The sequence below is a fragment of the Manacus vitellinus genome, unplaced genomic scaffold (assembly GCF_001715985.3).
Source record: "Manacus vitellinus isolate BGI_N305 unplaced genomic scaffold, ASM171598v3 scaffold_0_pilon, whole genome shotgun sequence".
In the NCBI taxonomy this organism is placed as follows: Eukaryota; Metazoa; Chordata; class Aves; order Passeriformes; family Pipridae; genus Manacus; species Manacus vitellinus.
Window position 1 is genome coordinate 5176583 of NW_021938789.1, and position 20488 is coordinate 5197070.

The 20488-nt window shown below is 39.0% G+C and overlaps 1 protein-coding gene across 4 annotated transcripts in view; it reads left to right on the forward strand.

Annotated features, from left to right (window-relative positions):
• The first annotated feature begins 1314 nt into the window (after positions 1–1314).
• The window catches only part of AFAP1 (actin filament associated protein 1), a 65751-nt gene continuing 46577 nt past the window's right edge, over positions 1315–20488 (forward strand). For 2 of the 4 annotated variants that reach the window (XM_029961950.1, XM_029961953.1), the window contains exons 1-3: positions 1315–1443; positions 6594–6691; positions 19771–19879. In XM_029961950.1, coding sequence (XP_029817810.1) covers positions 1317–1443; positions 6594–6691; positions 19771–19879 — 334 coding nt within the window. In that variant the 5' untranslated portion in view covers positions 1315–1316. The remainder of the gene's footprint in view (positions 1444–6593; positions 6692–19770; positions 19880–20488) is intronic. The other 2 variants (XM_029961947.1, XM_029961951.1) reach the window with 1 other exon arrangement.

The following is a 20488-nucleotide window of genomic DNA, read 5'->3' on the forward strand; positions in this document are numbered from 1 at the left end:
ATCTTGAACAAGGGTTGTTTAAACATCCAGACACATTCTCAGAAATGGAAAAAAAAGGATTCCAGGTTCACTTGGGTAAACAACTGTTTCAGAAAGGTTTTAGGAGTAGGGAAGAGCTGGTAAAGGAGTAAGCAGCAAGGAATTTACCTTTTAGAGGTCTGAACAGACTTAGCAGCAGTTACCCTGTTAAGCCTTGAAAAAAACTACAAAAACAAATGTGATTAAGTAGAGAAGAATTTGAGTGGAGGCATTTCGGAATGAGGGTAGAACTGAGATTCATTGTAGGTGTGATCCTGAAATGAAATAGATGTTTCTCCTCATCTCTTAATGAGGATGATGTCATGGGATACAGAAAGTATGGAAATGTGAACTATTCTATCAAGATGAAACAAAACCTATAAATAGCACATTCACTTAAGGGAAGGGACCAAAGAATCTCAGAATTGTGAGAGAACAAAAGCATGAAAATGTTCTTCAATACCATGGGTTTCTCATAAACCTGCTAAAGAGATACCATATGATTAGGCTGTAACAAAGGTGTTTGTATGTATAGTCTGAGCTACTGCAGTTACTAGGACAGTGGAATATTAGAACTATGGGGATAATTTTAAAGGAAAAAAGTAGAAATATAAAGTTCATTGATAAAAAATTAAGAAGCACTGGGAATAGAAAGAGGGAATGTCATTTTTCCTAGAGCCAATTGGAAAGCCTTGATATCTGAAATAATAGAATTAGGATGAAATAGGAAGTGCATCACTGGGAATGTGAGGAGTGATAAGAAAATATGCAACAGGTTGGGAGCTTGTCTTTGGAGATTATAAAAAAGAAAAGTCATTGTAAAAAAAGGAATACCTGCTCTTTTTTACCACAGCAAACAGAATAAATAAGGGAAAGAAAAAGATTCGTGAAAATATCAATGGTGTCTAGAAGCTTTACCAAACCTTATATTTGTTCTGCAGTTAGAAATTTTGCAGTTTGTTAATGGGAGGGGAACCAGAGTGGCACTGATAGAAAAGCCGACGGCCACCATTCCTGCTCTTGTCTAGTTCTGGCTTCACCATGTGGTGTCTGAAAAGATACATCTGTCAGTTTTGAGATAACCACTGTAAATGCCAGTAGTGCTCACTAATGCACTATTCTGTTGGTTCTTCTGATGCTTAATAATGTTAAAGTGGGTTTCCAGCAGGGAGGACCGTACATTTTTAAGAAATGCTAGAAAATAACTATGAATGTGCATAAATAAGAATTAACTCTTATCTTTCTTCTAAAGGGACTTTTTAGAAAAATTAATTCTGGGGGTTTTTTGTCTTTCAGCCATGGAAGAGTTAATAGTTGAGCTGCGCCTGTTTCTTGAACTTCTGGACCACGAATATCTAACTTCCACTGTCAGGGAGAAGAAGGCAGTAATAACTAACATTCTCCTGAGAATACAGTCATCAAAAGGTCAGTGCTGGGGTGTGTTTTCTTGCTTGCAGAATGCACGGAATAAGTCTGTGCTCAGTGAAATAACTTTAAGAGCTAAAGACAAGCCCTAAATTGAAGCAAGACAGAAAGACAGGGTGAAACCAAAGTGTAACTTTCCTGAATGTTTTCCTTTGTGTTCAGCAGTAAAATATAGCAAAAGGCACACTAGAAGTATCTTGGGTGCACATGGGTGAATCCAGCTACAAAATTACATTCTAGATAGAATGTTTTCAGTTCTGCTGGTAGAACGGTTACTTCCTTTTGTTTGTGGCAGTAATGCTATTTGTGAGTTTTGATGGAAAAGTTATACTGCATCAGGGAGTGCTGGCCACAGCATCTTTTCATCTGTGTCAAGTGACCCAAATCCATCAGAAAGCCTTGATACTGAGGTGGAGTTGGGTGCATGACTGACACAGGAGTGCCAAGCCAGAGAGAGGAAATGGCTGTCAGCATGTTTGGTTTGCATTTTGCAGTTAGACTCTCTTTCTCCTTTTCTTCCTATCTGAAACCATTTTGATTGCACAATCGCTTTTGTCTTTATCAAGATTATGGAATGGAGTGCAATATAAGTGTTCACTGTGTACAGGAACCTTTCCACAGAGCTTGTATGAAGAACATTCCTCTCTATTTTTTCTAACAGTACTCTTATATTTTTTAAACCACCTTTCTGTATGAAGTGACATCTGGGCTGGAAGACCTCTGTCTCTGCTAGATTTGACAGAATTACTGTCGATGTAAACCCTCAGTTTAGATTTTTTGAAAAATACCAGAGTTTGTTGCAGAAAAGCAACATTGTGAGCAGCTGTATTTCTCATGATTTGTTTCTTCTCTGATGCTAGAAAAATACGGTTTGTTTGATGCAGTGTTTCTCCCTTTCAGTAAAGAGATAATTTTTGCCACGGGATTGAAGTCAAAGGAGATCAACTTGAAAGTAGTTATTGTCCTCCCTTCTGTTTCAACATTTTTAAAGACCCATTGCTATTTTTACTTTTTTACAGAGAGAAGGAGGTGAATACCAATTTTTTATATTGTAGAAGGAGCCTTCATGCTCCAAAGGCTGACCAAAATACATCCAACTCCTAAAGACCAAAATCTGTAGGTGAGAACCTGCAATTTGATATGTTTAGAAACAGCAGTATTTTACTGGAGTTCAAAAATAACCTCAACAATGCTGATCTGACACTGCATGTTATTCTTGCAATCTTTTCAACTAGATTTATTAAGAAAAACATCTTCTTCTTCAGGACGTCAGACAACATTCTGCTGCCAACTTTGAAAACACAGGGAAGGGTTGTTGTATTATTTTTATTTTGGGGTTGTGTATGGTGTTCCAGACAAAAAACCCCTGCACCTCACAGAGCTGAGTATGTTTCCAGACTCTTATAATGCAATTATTTATGCTGTTAAATTATGGAGTGATCTTTAACATGGTTTGGCCTGACCTGACTTGTCTCCTGCATGAGTTCCTAGGCATGATGTGGGAGTCAGATCAGGCAAAGATCTGCTCCATGTAGACAGTTCAGTTTTAACTGTATGAATATCAGTTTCTCTCTACCAGGGCACCTCCCTAGGTGTGTTCAGGTTACGTCTCTAGATGTGGTAACAGATAAAAAGACCCCAGGACCATAGCTTTCCACTATTCAGCACCTACCATTTATATTTTAAAGCCTATTTCAGGATCTTTAACAAGATCCATTGCATCCAATTACAGGATCCATCTGTTAGCAGGATCCATACGAGATCCATGTATTTAGTGGTAGGGCTTTGCTCAGTGCAGTTGTTGTTGGAACATTTTACGCACTTCTAGTGCCTACATTCAAGGAGATAAAATTTAGACATTTCAAAGAAAAGTTGTAAAAGTTGTAAAAGGCTCCAGAAATATGCCTTCAAATTATCCAAAATGAGGTGTCATAATCAATCTTTATGTAGAAAAGGAATGACTGAGAATAAATTTTTAGACTTAGACAACAGTGTAAGTCATTCAGCAATGGCTGAATGTTTCTTTCAAAGTGGAAATAAAGCACATGTTTTGAGCATTGAAGCTATGAACTAATGGAAGAACTTAGCAAGTTCTGCATGCCATTGCTGGCATCTTATCAAGATGGAATATTTTTCTAAAAGATATGCTCTAGTTCAAACTAGAATTAAGGAAATCCCATAGTTCAGTTGAGCAAGAGATTGTAGGACTGTGTTTTATATGTCTATAAACTCTAGTTTATGGAATTGCAGTTTAAATAGAATTTAAGTCAGGATGTCCTCTAAAAAAGCATCCCGTTTCTCTCCCCAGGCTATTCTTGTATTGCTTCTTCCTTTCTGTGCTAACTTTCTGCTAGCACTGCTAGCACAAGCATTATTTCCTTTTCTTTTTTTTTTTTTTTATGCTTTAGTCCTAACCAGTGTCGCTTCTCTGGTCTGGTTCAACCTAAGGCCACACACATGCTTATGCTGGCTCGAAGGAGAGGTTGGTGCAGGGACAGGAACAAGGCAGGGAAGGAGAGGAACTGCCTCCTTGGGAGCTCTGCCATCACATCCTGGCTTCAAGTGTGTGTGAAACTACCCAGGGAGTCATGTACTTTACTGGAGCCGACCCTGCTGCTTTTTTTATCAGTTATAACATTCAGTACTCCTATCCCTTTGAAACTATTCATCTCTTCATTAAAATTAAAAGCAATAAAGGATGCATAAACCCACAGTACACTGTAACTAAGATGAACTATCATACGGAGTCTGTTTTTCAAAATATTGTTTTACTCCACCCACACAACTCCACAAGAGCTCTTGGGTTGCTGGCACAGTTTAAGAGGCCTGAGGACTATGCTGAGATCAGACCCTTCAGTTGCATTTGCAGAATTCAACTGGGTGAATCCAATAGGATTTTTTGATTGCTGTAGAAAACCATGTAAGATCAATAGGGAATAGTAATGAAGGATCTGGGGAACTGGGAAGTGGCTGGTTTCTTTAGAATATCTGGAAATGAACAATTATGTTTTTCTTTGTAAAGGTGTGGAAATTATTGTAATGAACTGCTTGGGTTTTAGTAAAACACTTGAAACTCAGTTCTTACTTGGGGAATTCTTTAGAAATCTTTTACCTTGTTTTGTTCCATCTCCCCCAAATGCACACTGTTTTCTTCATTTAGTATCTATCAAGCAGAGAAAACTGGCCCAGGCAGATGTGTTCTTCAGGTTGTAGCTGCCTGGCCTCAACCTGCCCTGCATCCAAACCAGTGGTTACTCTGAATAGCTGGCAAAACTATAAACTTCATTTTTCTTTCTCAGCCTTGGCATGCCCAATGGATTGTAGGTCTGAAGAAAACACTTGGCATTTCCTTCTAAAACTCAGACTTTCTTCTAAAAAACAAAGACACAAAGAGTTTATTTTGGAGTAAGAACTGTTGCTGGATTTAGTCATTTAATATGACTGCCAACACTGCCTGTTTTTCTTAAAGGGTCTTGATGCCCTAAACCTGTAGTGCTCCCTTTGCTGTGTAGGTTGGTAAAAGAAATTAAATGTTAGACCAGTTTCTTGATTAAACACATAGATTAAAATGGGGGGAAATTGTTTTACAGAGTCAATAGTATTCACTTGGAATAATTTGAGGCTTTTTTTGTAAAAACCCCTTCATGTGTGACTTCTGGTTGTTACGAAAAACACGGGAGACTTGGATAAGGATGGCAGTTGTAATATAGATTCATCCTACATAAAGAGGAACAAGTGAAAGGTATACTGGAAAAAAAAAAAAAGAATGTTTCCCAACACTAATCCCTGTCTTGATTTGTAGGAAAAAGAAGAATTTGTAGTCTTTAGAGCAAGTTTAACTTATCAGCGTTGTTTTTCAATCCATGACTTCACAGCCAGTGGGACTGGGGTATCAGGAAACATTTCATCATTGAATTTTTGAGAATTATATGATCTTGACTGAAAGATGTTCATTTGACTTATGTAAATATATATTTTAAAAATGCAACTAAACACTAGGAACTAAGTTCAGTCTAGGTTTAAGGAAGGTACAATTGATGGACTGAATTTTTGCCAGAACATTAAGGAGATGCTCCCTAATGTCCTTTTGATATTTAGAAAAGTAAACAATATCATGTTCCTATGAAGTGAATTCAGCTATGATTTAAATTATTGCACCAAAACCCAGAACAAACAGGTCACTCCTTTTTTCCCCTGTGAAGGAGATGAAACAGTAATACAAAGGATTGTCAAAGCAGCTTTTACATTCAGCTCCTTTTCCCTTTTCAAATTCACCTGAAAAACGATGAGGTTATTAAAAAAAAAAAAAAAGAAAAAAATGGTAAGAAAACATGCTCAGTGTGAGTTCTGTTAATAGTGAGTTGGTTAGGGCAATGTCCCACCAGCAGTGCTTCAGGTTGGGGTGTCACAGCATCCTGCATCTCTTAGGAGTTGGGCAGACTGTCACCACAGCCCCATGATCAGAGATGGTGGTGGCAGCAGGGAGCCCAGGGGACATGGGCACTGTGGGCTTGGCCAAATAGCTGTCACCATTGCTTCCAGGAAGGCAGGCAGGCAGGCAGGGTCTGTTCTACTCTCTTCCCCACTCTTTTGGTATGTGAGATAGTTTGGGGCTCATTTCTTTGTGAGGACTTTGCCCATCTAAAATGTGCCGTGGGAACAACTGTTGTCCGTCTCTGCTGACAAAAGGCAGCCAGTCACGTACTGCCCACAGGCTGACTGTGTTTATTCACTGTATGGTGCCACTGCGATGTTTTTGAGTGTGGTATCTTCCCCCAATAAGTGGTTTTATCGGTGTCGTATGTGCCTGGCAACATGTTTGAATCTTGTTCAAGTCTTTCAGTTTGAGATGGATGTGCAGTTCAGAATGATTTCCTGTAATTTTATTCTGTGTCTGGCATTTGTTGATCCAAACAGCATATATGTCATTATCATATAGAGTAAGTATGTGTTTGTTCTGCTTGATTAAATTCCTGAATTCCCGGCATTCTTCCAGTCCTGCCTCAGTAACCATGCTTGGGAGGTAGGCTATGATCAGCACTGTGTGCCAGATTTCAGTGTGTGACAGTCAGACATGGGATCCACATGTGGAAAAGATATCCCATACGCATCTATGAAGGTGTTAAGTGATGTTTGTTGCTCTTCCGCAGGTTTAGAAATAAAAGAACATGTACAGAAACAAGAAGTTGCCAACAGTTTGCCAGCGCCTCCTCAAATGCCTCTGCCAGAAATACCTCAGCAGTGGCTGGTGAGTATTATATTTAATTATATAAATATATACAAGAGAGAATGTATTTGTGGTAAGCACTAACAGAAATGGTTGCAAGGGGAAGGAGCCTGCAAGTCCAGGGAAATGATTATTCCTCTCACCTCTGCTTTGGTTGAGGGAATTCAGTTCAACTTGCAGAAGAGAAGGCAAAAAATTCCCTATGGTGAAATAAGGCTGGGAATAGGTAACTGGCAAAGACTGGAATTGCAGTCTTTGGAGGTTTTCAAAGTTAAAGTGACAAAAGCCTGAGCAACATAACCTTGACTTCAAAGGTTGACCCGTTGTATGTTGGAGGTTGGCCTGGCCAAGCCCACAGGTCCCAGGCAGTTTCTTACAATTCTATTAATAACATTTCCTGGAGCAAGCCTCATGGGAATACTCCCCCTCGATAGCTGAAAAATGAAGGTGCAGAGTTTTAAAACGAAGGAAAAAAGCTTCCTTTTTTTTTCTAAGTAAAGTCTTTAGTGCCCTTCCTGCCCACTCTCTGTATATGAAATTCCCTGCAGAACAAGTAGATGCACATGCTCTTAGAGATGTTTATAGCAAAGACACCAATCGAGATCTATAATTCAATCTTCCAGCTGAGCAGCTGTCTTGTTATAGAACGAACTGTAAACAAGTTTTAATGCTTCTCTCTTACTGACTTTACGTTAGATACGATGAAGGAAACATTTTCAGCATTATTTTTTTTTTAGAGGAGCATAAGCAAATCATGGTTTTGCCTGTTAAAAGGTGAACATGGTCTTTGCCCTAATACTGATAAAGTATCCGTCTCTTTATTCTTCCGTGGGAAATTTTGTGCATAGTCATAAGGACGATCTGTGGAGACTCACGTTCATTGGCTACAGCAGGAAGCACAGACACAGCTTTCAGGACCAGAACAACTGGACGGCTGGTTCATTTTAATGTGTTTTTTTATTATCACATTTATGCCTGGTTTTAAGAACTGTAAAAGCCAATAGCATCTTATGAACACAAGAACTAATTTATCAGGTTGAACTCCTGGCCAACCTTTGGTTACATGCTATGTACTACAGAACAAAGTGAAAAAACACAACATACATGTATTGTGTGGAATACCTTGACCTTAGTTTCTCCCTAAGCACTGCTGGTTTTTGGTTTGTGACCTGAACAAGTTTTTTTCCTCTAAATTTGTGTTCTACATAATGTACTGAGATATGCTGAAATCAATATAGGAAGGGAATGTTTATGCCAGAAACCTTAATATCCAGTGTTGGCATATATATTGCAGAAAAATTCAACTAAAAGGGATGCCGTAAAACAATTATGCGTATATCTAATGGATGCAAAAGTGGTCTTATTAATATGCAGTGAAACTTGGGGAATCTATTTCATGGTTAACAGTGCCAGAAACTGATTATTTTTCTTTAATTCAAGATACATATTGCATAAATTACAAGGGAAGGGTTTAGGCATGAAAATTATGCAAAATGCATGTGCCTTTGAAATGTAGACTTCAGGTACTACCTTCATAAACTGAAACCAGTTGAAATCCTCATTCTTTCATATTTATGTAGGTTCAGTTTGGCTCTGAAGACTCAAGTTGTTTTTCTAAAGACGACTGAAGTACTTTTCCTTTCTCATACACTAATGTGTAAATTCCCTTAAAGTTGGTACAGCTGCAGAAAGTGAAATGGTGTGAAGTATGAATTAGATCCAGGAGGTCAACACTGTTTTTTGCAGTAGTTCAGTTTGGATTTTTGAGTAACAAAAATATTTCTCTGAGATACTGTGGGAATTACTGTGGAAGTTGACACAGTTAGAGGTGGCCAGTCTGCGGTGTGGTCTTCCCATTTTGAGCCTGGCAGAGTAGAGTTTGAACGTGGCCTTGCCTTCTGATCTGCCTGTAACACTGCAGATGCTTTCACCTGAGTGAATTCATCAAGCTCAGCTGCTTTTTCCATAGTGTCAGAAGCTGATTTTTGCCAAATTTTCTGCAATTCTCTTGGTGCTGTTAGGCAGTGGTGGGTTTCATCTCCCTTTCCGGAGCCAGGATATGTCCCAAGCCTCTCATTGTCTTGCAATATCCAAATACAGGTTACAGGTGGTGCTATTTTGAGATAGTAGCACATTGTAATTTGTGAAAAAGATGACAGGCTGCTGCTGTCCTGCAAAAGACCAGGTGGAGTCAGAAGGGAGAGACAAAACCATCAACTTTTTGTCCTTTCAACACTGGGGCAAGCTCAAACCCCAGTATGACTCTTTGAATTCTTCTCATGAAGTCACATTGATACAATGACATTGATCATTAGCTGTTTTTTGGAACTTTGCTTCTTTTTTAAACCCTCATTATTAATATGGGATATGATTAGAGACTGTCATATTATCTTTCTTTTTTTACACAAGATATTAGTGACAGTGGCCAAGATCTAATTTTCCTTTCCATTATTACTCCTGCATGGTGTCCTAAAAATTTGTAGCTGATGCCAGTCTCCATAAAAACTGTACATAATTGCGTTGCTCAGTGACACAAATACTGAGCCACCTTTCCTAGCCACTTTTCGTAGACCATGCTTTCATAGTCAAGTGGTAGAAACTCCCTGGGCCCACCAGAGGCTAGGATAATCTGCTTCAGGTTGCCTGTCTTCACGGCAAGTTGAACTGGCAAGTTGAAAGTCATGATGTATGGCACCTCCTTTTGCCAGCCATTCAGGACAGAAAGTTTTTTTCTGCTAAATAACATCTAGTGATGGTCTTAGCCTCCAATGAAAACACAGTGTACTGCTGGAGCATAGGAATTCACTGAAAGTGGGAATCAATAGCTTCAAATAAACTACACACTATTTAAAATCTGTGTTTTAAGCCCATCAGTTATTGAGTGTCATGAAAATTAAAGTTTCATTTACACCACTGTTTCTCTTTGTGTCACTCAAGGGTTTCTGCATTCAAAAATGTTTAGTCTGAATTGGTGTTTAAGCTTCTACTTATGTAAAGATGTGTGGGTGGGAAGGAATTCAATACTCCTTAAAGTAGTGCCAGGAGTTAAAATTATATGTGGGCAGGTGCAGTGCAAGTTTTCCTTTGTAAATCTGTAAATAGACCTGCATATTTGCTCAGGCTAAATCTTGTATCAGTTTTGTTATTCATCAGTCCCAGAACAAAGAGTATAAAATTCATTTTATTTAGAGACATGCTGTTAATAGTTTAAATGAAGTCTCCAGTTACTAAAACACATTAAAGCCCAGAGAGTTTTCCTGGACTCAATGGGCTTTGGAACCGATCTTAAAATTGAGGGACAAAGTTGGACCTTAGATATACTTGAATGAAGGAAATCACCAAGCACTCAGCCTCTTAGTAATTCTCTTTGGTTTGGCTACATCTGGTCTAGCAGACTTTCTGTTAGGCAGAGAAGGCACAAATCCTCCCTTGCTTTAGTCTGTGCATGCAGCTTTTTTGGGTGACCCACGAAGTAAAGGCTGTCGATAAATGATGTGAAGCTTAAGGGCAACACCAAGTCCTGCTGCAGAACTGAGGCACCACTTGCCTGGGTGCATTATTGTCTGCTTGCTAGCACAGATACAGTGCCAGCAGCTGCGAAGCTTTGTTTGGGTCAGCAGCAGAGGAGCAGGTCACTGTGTTTGAAATAGTCCCATCACTTCTCCCCTCTTGAATCTGCTTAATGCGAGGGCTGTGTCTTTGGCCTGCTTCATCCTTCTCCACGTCAACAGCTACTTTTATGGCATTTCCCTGCTCTTGACAGGCAAGGAGAGCTAGATGATGGGTTTGGAGGAATAACTGAGCCAAGGCTCTGTGCATATATCAAAGTGCCTCTGATGGTTTAACACCTGGGATCCCATCATTGCACTATCACAAGTGGCCTTGAAGTACATTTTCCACTGAGGCAGTAGGATAATATCCGGTGTGTCCTGCTGTTCAGATGTGCCTGAGGATTACTGGCATAAATTATACACAGCATGACAGTGACAGAATACTTCTAGCCTCCAAGCATTTGGTTGTCATATTACATCTGACAGTTGGTGATTTCATTGCACTGTGCAGTCCAACAAAATCAAACACAAACAGCACACTTAGCTATTTTGCATGATTTTCACAGTAAAATTGAGTATATGTTTTGTTTTTCTTGGAATATTAACAATTTAATAATTATTTAACTGCAACACGTGTTCAGCAAAATGCCAGAACCCTGCAGATATGAATCAAAAGGATGGGTCATCTTCCTCCAACCCATTCTTGCACAGTACACAGTTACTCCGTAGGAGTGCTTCATATAAATGGGTTTCCTATTGTGGGGAAGAGATTTGACAGCCTCCCTTTTTCTGGCTGACTGTCAGGTATACTCTTAGATACTTATTAGAAAATGCTGAAAGGAGACTGTGTCCTTGGAGAAGAAAAAAAATCATGTGGAAATCAAAAGAATTTTTGAGGTGAAAGATCACCAATTACATTAATCATTCTTTGCACAGCATCCAAAAAAGTGCCAGTCTTAGAGCTTCTTCTAAAGTGTGCAGTGAGGAAAGTACCATAACAAAAGCAAGGAGTCCATGTGCCAGGTGGGTACTTAGGAATCTTTGTTTCATCCAGCTTTTTCTTCTAATACTAAAAAGCAGTTGTTATTCTCTGTACTTCTTTAAAGATGATCTTAAGACAGTATTAGTCTCCAAGTTCTTTCCTTAAAGAAGTTTCAAAAACCACGAAAATAAATTCAACAAATTCATTTGTTTAATTCAGAGCTGGTTATAACTTCAGTTTAAACATGTCTCAACAAGTTCTTCCATAATGAAGGAACAAGTAAAGAGGCCTTTTTGATTATTCAGTGCAGTCACTCTTACTGCAGACAATGATAAAATATTAACCCTTTCAGAAACTTATTAAAATCTATTTACTGGTATTTGGGTTTCTTTAACCCACTATTTCAGTTTGAAAAGCTGTTCCATCATCCCATTCCATCACTGCTAGTCTTTGTCCTTGTGTTTAAGTAGTTTTTTTCCCCTCATCATGGTACCTGTGCTTCAGATATCATTTGTAATCACAATCATATGCCTCTCAAAGATTTTATTTTGCTCCATTGTGTATAAGATAGACCTTATTGCTCTCTACAATTACCTGAAAGGAGGTTGGAGCGGGGTGGGTGTTGGTCTCTTCTCCCAGGCAACCAGCAGTAGGATGAGAGGGCACAGTCTTAAACTGTGCTGGGGAAAGTTTAGGTTAGATATTAGAAAGAATTTCTTTACAGAGAGAGTGATCAGACTTTGGAATGGGCTGCCCAGGGGGGCAGAAGAGAGTGGATGTGGCACTTATTGCTGTGGTCTAGTTGACAGAGTGGTGTTGGGTCATGGGTTGGACTCTGATCTGAGAGGTCTTTCCCAACCTGTTTGACTCTGTGATTCTGTGACTCAGTTTCATTTTGAGCTCCGGTGTAATTCAAGTGAACAGTATCAGTGCACCTGCTGTGTGGATCATGTACTTCAATCACAAGTGACCAGAACAGCAGTTTTCTGGACATAGAATCAGAATCATTTAGGTTGACCCTTAAGGTCATTGAGTTCAACTTTTTACCTAAAGCTACCACTAAACCATGTCCCTAAGTGCCACATCTATACCTCTTTAAATACCTCCAGGGGTGGTGACTTCACCACTTCCCTGGGCAACCTGTTTCAGTGCTTGACAACCCTTCTGGTGAAGAAATTTCTCTTAATGTCCAATCTAAATGTTCTCAGCCTTCTTGGCCACCTGGGCACACTGCAACTGTGGAATAGTTTCAGCCATCATATATGATTGCATAAGGAATAAGGATAAAGAAATTTATATTGCCTCTTTTTTGCATTAGCCATATCTTGCAGTACACTGTAATTGTCATTCTCATTTTCCATGGGTGAGGTTGGTGCATTATTGTTGATGATTTATTTCATGTTTGCAAATTGTATCACAGAAAAGTCTTAGTTAAAGCAATTTCCTTCTCAATTAATTTATGGTATACCTTTATAGTAATACATATCACCATATTTCATGTCTAAGCTGCCAGAATGAGCTGGTCTATCTCTCTCTGAATTGGAATTTACATTTAAACTGGATGAGTTAGAGTAGGATTGAACTTCTGTACCAAGTTCTTTTTATAATCACCGTGAAACTGTATATACTTTTTTTTTAACTAGATACTGATGATCTTTGACCTTCTTATAAGAAAACTATCAAATTATCAATGCCACAGGTTTTATAGGATTTTGTCCCACCATTTTTTCTTAACATGCTCACACTTCTGGCTTCAGGTTTTTCATTTCTTGTTTCTATGCTATACCTGTCCGTAAAACACCCTCCTTGTGTTGACAGTTGGGGACCAGACTATTTGCTTTCCTCACCATGCTCATTAATGTTCTGTACACAAACACATGGGAAAGGAGTTAGGTCAGTGAGTACCAAGTCTCCTCTTGTTTTTATTTGATGCAGTGCTCAGGCCCTTAGACAATATTATTCCAGTGGAAAAAGTGTTGCCTGCACTTTTGTCATTGTACTGCTTGTCTTGTCCTCACTGTCATGTCATGTACTTGGATGAGCTTATTAACTCCTGGAAGAGGAAGGTGATTTTGTTTTTGCTGGGGAATACAGACACTTCTTTGAGCTCACTTACAATAAACATCTCTGACTGAGAGCCCCATGCTACTTAAAATTCAGATTCATCTTTCTCATGTAATATGTATGAAAGTGTTTCTTAGCATTAATTAAAGCCCATTTCATTTCTTGGTACACACAGACCCTTTGCTTGACATGAGTCAAGTGTATTGTTTTGTCTGAGTGATCCTTCCAACTGGCTGTGTAATAATCTTTTATTATAAATTCTGAATGATACAGAAATACCTTGGTTTTGTTTCTGGCTCATTCTCTTTCACTTTTAATTGTTTTGTTAGATCTTCTGTTGCTTCAGTGGAGTCTGGAGTTTATTTCCACTCCAGTCTTCCACAGAGTTTGGGTGTAACTCTTTCCAACTACCTGTCCTTTCCTAGTGGTTCGTTCCATGTTCCAATCTTTTTCATTTTATTTAATATCTCAAATGTAATTACATATAGTAGCAAGAACTGAGACAATTTGTATCTGGGCACAGAGGGAGAGTGCCAATAGAGAGATTCAGTAACCAACTGGGTTCTCTGCTCAGTTCATATATTATGTTGTTTTCTTACTATTTCTTTTTGGTCCTCTTCACTGCCATCTTTACCCTCCGTTTTCTTAAGTAAAGGGGTTATTTGGGTATCTGAGCAGATGTGTTGTATTTTGTGAAACTGTAACTCCGTTCCTGCTGAGGTTCCTGTGTAAATGCTCTCCAGACAATCTTCAGATCAAACTGTGGAGCCATAGGATGCCCTGATTCATTCTTTAATGCAAGCAAGTCTGTTCAGATCCCTTTCCCATCATGAGGCTGTGCTTTCCGAGGCTGTGATCTGTTTGTAGTCACTATACTCTACATACTAAGTATTTTTGCAATTATATCTTTAATTAGGCATTCACCCCCAAGTCAGCAGACATGCTCTTAGACTGTGTCAGATGTACCTCCACTCCCTGGAGAACAGCATACCAAGTGTGTACCTTCTGTTCTTAGCCTTAAACGTGCTCAAGTCACTGTTCAGGATCACACCCAAAGGAAAAGTTCCACTTGTGCTTATACTCGTCCTCAAATTGGTAATGTGGTAATCACTTTGAGTGGTGATTCCACCTTGCCCCCATCTGTTCAGCACTGCAGTAGAAGCCAGTGATTGACCAGTTCAGCTCTTCACAGGATTGCTGGGGGTTGCTGGGCCTCCCATCGTATCTGACCTCGGCTGTTCTTTTCCTGGGGAGTTCCTTTTGGTTTTTATCCTGGTAGCTCTGGTGTTGTGGAGGTGTGTGCTGTAATTGCACATACAGGCAGAGGTGGTCAGGTGGGACTACACAAACAGCCCATCATGCAGCCCTGTTACCCGCCTTGTGGTGGGACTGGCAGGGTTACTTTGTTCCAAAAAGCTGAGTTTTGCAGCTGGCTGGCTGGTTTGCTGTCTTTTGTGCTCAGAAGCTGAAAAAGTAAGTTGTTAGACTTCCTTCGCATTATTTGACTCCCAGTTTTGTGGGCTCCAGGAATTAATAACCTTAGTATATGAATCAGAGGTCAAATGCAGAATTCTTTCCAGCTTCTGCTTGTGTACACTCGGGCTAATATTGCATGGCTCAATATGGTCTTAATATGCTATACAGTCAGCTCTTTTGTCCTGAATAAATACAAGGTCCATCCAGGTCCTGATCTTCTAGCAATAAACAGTGATTTCTCTTAAGTGCCTTAGCAATTTTGAGTTTAGCTAAAGGCTTTCGTAGCAAGTGTGCGGCAAGTACGAGTGCCCAGTTTCCAACCCTTACACTGTTACAACAAAGCCTGGTTGAAATGTACGCTCAGCAGTTTTGTGAATTGTATTGCTGCTCAGTTTGTTGATTCATCTTGTTTTATGAACATCCGTTTTCTCCACATGTGGAGTTAGGGACCGTAAAGGTGTGAGTGCTCTTCCCTCTCTAGGCTGAAGTTGCGGTGAGGTTGTAGAGATGTCAGGTCTGAGCTTCCTCCACAGCGAATGGCATGTGCGTGTGTCAAAGTTTCTTCTTGACAGCCCAAATTTGCCTGCTGGCTCCTGAGCAGCTTTATTATACATCACCAGTGTGTGACCACTTTTCCAGTCTCATGTTGCTGCCTTCGGCACTGAGGGGTTACGTAGCAGCTGGCTCCACAGTTTGGCTGGATCCAAACTGGTGGTAGATCTAATAACACACATGTGAGCATGGCACTTGGGTTGCTGGCAGTCTTTGCCATCACAGGTGTACTAACAGGCTCTGCTAAACTCACTGCTTTGCTCTGGAAATCCCCACATCCTAAATCATTGCATAAAGTGAGGTGTTTCTATTTACTACAGAATGTAAGTCTTCATTGGAGTACAAAGTGATTTTATATCCTCAGGCCTCTGTATACTGGCATTTATTTTTCTCTATCTGTCAGACTGCTTTCCATATTGTCAACAGATATCAGCTAGACTATCCCTAAAAAAAAAGGTACTGTCTATCTTGTTTGGTACCCTTGGACAGAAGAAGGAAATAGAGTAGGATAGAGAAGGAAATATCTCTTAGGATAAAGAATGAAAGAGTTTATTTGTGGTCTGTGGAATACAGGTGGGCAAGTGGAGGGGAAGATCATAATATGCCATTAAATGAATATGTCCATATAAGTCCTTTTCAGAGTCCAGTAGGATAATGAGTTTTACCATCCGGTTAAATATTGCTTATTATTTGGAGATATTTTGTTTCCTTCTCTCAACAATCCATCCTGTAAACTGAAATTGGCCATCCTGTGCACCATCCAGTCTTTAATCAGACATCTCAACTCTGTAGTGTAATGATCACCTCATCCACTTAGTTTCAGTTAAAGTATCTCTTATTTGGTCTCAAACCCAGGACCTGACAAACATCTTCATCAGTATTTTTCGGTATTACTGTTATTATTCTGGGAAACAACGTATCACTTGTCTTTGTCCCTTTTCCTCCAAGAGATAAAAGTAATTATGATTTATTTTCTAACTCAGTTCTTATTCCTGTGATTGACCAAGGTTATTTGCCTTGACAGGCAACATTCTCCAGTTTTCTTCCCTGTTGCCTGCGGTAAAAAAGAAAAAAAAAAGTAGAAATTTATGCTAATGCCTTCTTTGCAGGTTGCCAGGTCTTTCCTCCTGATACCACTCAAGCTACACGTGTTCTAGTGTTTTCTGAGATTTAATCCTTTTATAGAATATGTAAATAGTTTTGTGGGGTTTATGGCCTTTTTATTTTTTCAGGTAAACTATTGAAAAGTTACTGAATAAAGACTTATTTCAGTTCATAACTTCATCAAAATTTTCCACTAAAAATTGCCAAGTTGAAAGAATTAAACAGTGCAACTAGCAATAGCAAAAAAATTAAAGCACTATAAATATCAGTAACTAATGCCAGAATGCACTCGTATACTTTTTACATATTTTGGTGCTCAAACTCTTATATATCCCATAGCTCCCAAAAGATGTAGTTGTTTATGGTACAGTTATGAATGAGATATTTTTATTTTGTATTTAATCAGTTTCATTTTTTTCAGTATTAAAGCAGCCTTGCTTTCATCAGAAAGTATTTAATGTTGGATGTTTCTGTTTCTCCCCTTTTTTTCCCCCCCCAAAAATGAATCTTTTTTATAATTGTTTTCAACTTTGTTATGGCAAGCACTGCAAAATGCATTTCAGAGAGGAGGGCCTGGTTAATTCAGGAATGGATTCCATCTGTGTTGACATTGGCTGCACAGCCCAGCCCGCCCCAGCTGTATGAAGTAACTGGTGCTCCAGCAGGGTCGAAATCAGACAAGCACCATTTGTGTTTCATTTCCTTTTTTTCTTTCTTTCTGAATAACATTTTGTCTAAAAACAAGGATTTTTTCCCCCCAATCTTTATTGGAACCTCTTATTTGTTCCTGGATAAAATACAGCTTTGAAACCTCAGTGCTATGTCAAGTCAAAATTGGAATGACTTGGGACAGGTATTTCCTGGGTGAATGAGATTTAATAATGATAGGAATTTCATATATTGTATATACACCTGATGGTAAAAATGGTTTTAGGCTAGACCAAGATACTAATTTTTCTGTCTAATAAAAGGGGTGTATGAATCTACACTGCCCTAGGAACAAATTGTGACCCCAGCTCACTGGAGAAAAGCTGAACTCTTTGGAGGCAGTTCTCCCACTTGTGTCTAGCAGTTCAGGCCACGCAGAGGTGATGTGTGTAGAGTAATTCATAATTGCTGTAAATTTTCCAACATTAATGAACATGTAATAATTTGTAATGTCCCTTACGCCTGTTTCTCAGCAGCAGCTAACCTTGAAAGACTCATTTATTTTGTGATGATTTGGAGATTGGCAATTTGATTTTTTTTTCAGCAAAATTAAAGGGGCACTACAGTAAAAGTCACATTTTTTCATTATTTTTCTTCTTTGACAGATAATTTCTCTAACAAAGCTGGTCTGTGAAGAAAACTCATTTGGTTCACATCGTAGATAACAGTAATTGCCATCTGCAATCTGTAATTGACTGTGACATAAGTGGGCTATATCATTTGCTAGGGAAGTAGCATTAGTGTAAATTTCAATCTGACCAAGAATTTCTGTGTTCAGTCATGAATCAATTGATTGCTCCTGAAAAAGTTTTGCTTGATGCACAAATTTGTGCTTGATGCACAAAGGGAAGCCCACGCTGGATGAGCTGAAGGGCAGGTTTAGTCACTAGCTCCTTGACTTCATGCACATTGGGAATACACAAGCACCTGCAAGGTGGAATAACCTACTCGATATGAATTTAACTGCAGAGCACACTGAGGGTGGAACTCATCTTGCTGATGTTGTTAAAGAATGAGGTGTCTGGCATAGGTGTGTAATGAGATTTGGAGATGTCTGGCTTTGAAATATGCAAAGATGAATCCAGCCCTGAAAGTGCCCAGAGAAGTAATTTCAGTGCAGCTAATGCCACATGTTATTAAAGCTCAGGTTACTCCCAGGTAACTTGAGGTCTGTAGCAAACGAGGAGTCACTGTGGCCTCATCTGTATGAGGTGGAAAAAGGCTCTGCTAGGCTGGTCAGTTCATCTGAGTTGCAGTCCAGAAGTGTCTGTATCTGACCATAAGCAAAGCCCACCCTGAATGGTTTCTTACTTCAGTATCTCTGTTTGTTCCCTTAATTTAGACTGGATCAGTCCAATGCAGACAAACACCATTGCATCTCTGTCATCACATGAAAAAGGAGAAAAGGGGATTGAAAAAGTGTTACAGCAGAAATGAGACTCTGCTTGCAAGTTAAATTTTTGTAATCGTGCAATAAACCACTGGTTCTGGAAAAAGGCTTCAGTATTTTATCTAATATGTAAATATGAAACTAAAAACCTGTGGAGAATATGAATGAGTTCTCTAAAATACAGTTGTTTTGGTACTTGTTAAGAAAATAGAACAGTAAAGTCATATGGAAGAAGTCACAGAGTACTAAATTTACTTTGCTACTATATCAACAAACCAGCAGTTGGTCAGTTTTAAATTTAAAACAGGTTTATATTTAGAAAAGAAGCATTTTAGAATTTGACCTGATATTTGACATATTTATTTTATCATGCAATAGCTTCTTGATGTTTCAAACTTTCCTTTGTTTGTAGCTCAGTTTTCACTATGTAGAAATAACATTATAAAAGTTACTGTGTATATTAAGAATCGATGTGTTATTGAAAAAAAACCTATCATGAAAATATGGTTTAAATTTTCTGTCCTTGGTCTCTGCCATCTCAGGCTATTCAACTTTCCTAAATTGTCCAACCAAACTGCTGTTTGCTGCTGTAATATGAATTATTTTAGGTGTAAAATATTAATAAATAAGCCTTAACACTGTAAAATGATCTATGCACAGAAGACTCTTTCTTACATAGACCCTTTAGATTTCCAGTTCTTAAATAGAGAACTATATCTTTTCAGCATTTTTTACCACTTAGTGCTCATGTAGAGAGAAGTCTTTTGATGTAGCTGCTATCTTGATTTTACCATCCTTAGCAATGACAAGTAGGATCCTACAATGTTTATATCTCCAAAGGATATATAAACCTCTCCTCAGTTGGAGGACATGCAGGAAAGTTCTGCTTCCTTATCACGAGTAGAGGTAAAAGTCTTGACAATTACGGTACATTTAAAAATGTATCAGTAGGTTTTGAATTGTAATTAAGTCACTCTATTGCTTCAAATCTCAACCTCAAGTTATTATTGTTTAATTATAACAACATATGAAGAACTTGAGATTCAGTTTGTTTCTCTTCTAAAAGATGCTACCCCACAGAACACACAGTATTCAAAGGATACCTGATTCAGTCCTCCAGAGCCTTGCTGTTAGAGATAGTTAACATATGAAATAGTCACAAGAGCAGGGTTTATAAGGCTGGTTGCATTGGCACAGATCATGAGCAGATGTTCTGACCATGTTTAATTTAACACCTTATTGGTCTGTAATCACTTTTTTTTTGTTCATTTAGCCACCAGATAATGGGCCTCCACCACTGCCAACATCTTCCCTTCCTGAAGGCTATTACGAAGAGGCAGTGCCACTTAGTCCGGGGAAGGCTCCTGAGTACATCACTTCCAGTGAGTAAGATATTTTCAGATCAGTTTCTGAGCAATCCAGTGTCCTTTGACTTTTTTTAGTGTTTGACAACTACATTTCTGTTAGTGCTGTGGTGATGTGTCATGAGCATTGCTTTGATTTGGGGCCAGTGCTGGTTGTCCTCACTGGCCATGCATTGGTTTGGTTTGCAGAACTGTTTCGATGTGCACGAACCAGGCTCTGCTTAGAGGAAACTAAATGTGGAGCTCAAGTTAGGTGCACAGAAAACAGGTTTCAGCAACCTTTGGAGACAGAGGGTCCAAATTAACCACTAGTCTTTTGAACTGCTTTGAACCAGGAACATGGTGGGGGCATTGGACCAGGAGTCCAGAGTTAAGTATTGTCCAGAGTAAACCCCTCTAAACTGATCATACTGTGAATGCAGAGATCACAGAAACTGATGCTGATCTGTACATCTACTGCTGTGCCTCTTTTGCACTGAATTGCTTGCTAAAATAGACAAATAAAAAGAAAAAAGGAATTACTGAAAAGATGTGATTTGCAGCATTTCTGATGACACGTTGTGGAAAGGGATAAATTGGTCATTCTGGCTTGCTCCCACAAGCCAAGTGTGATGCACACGAGAGTAT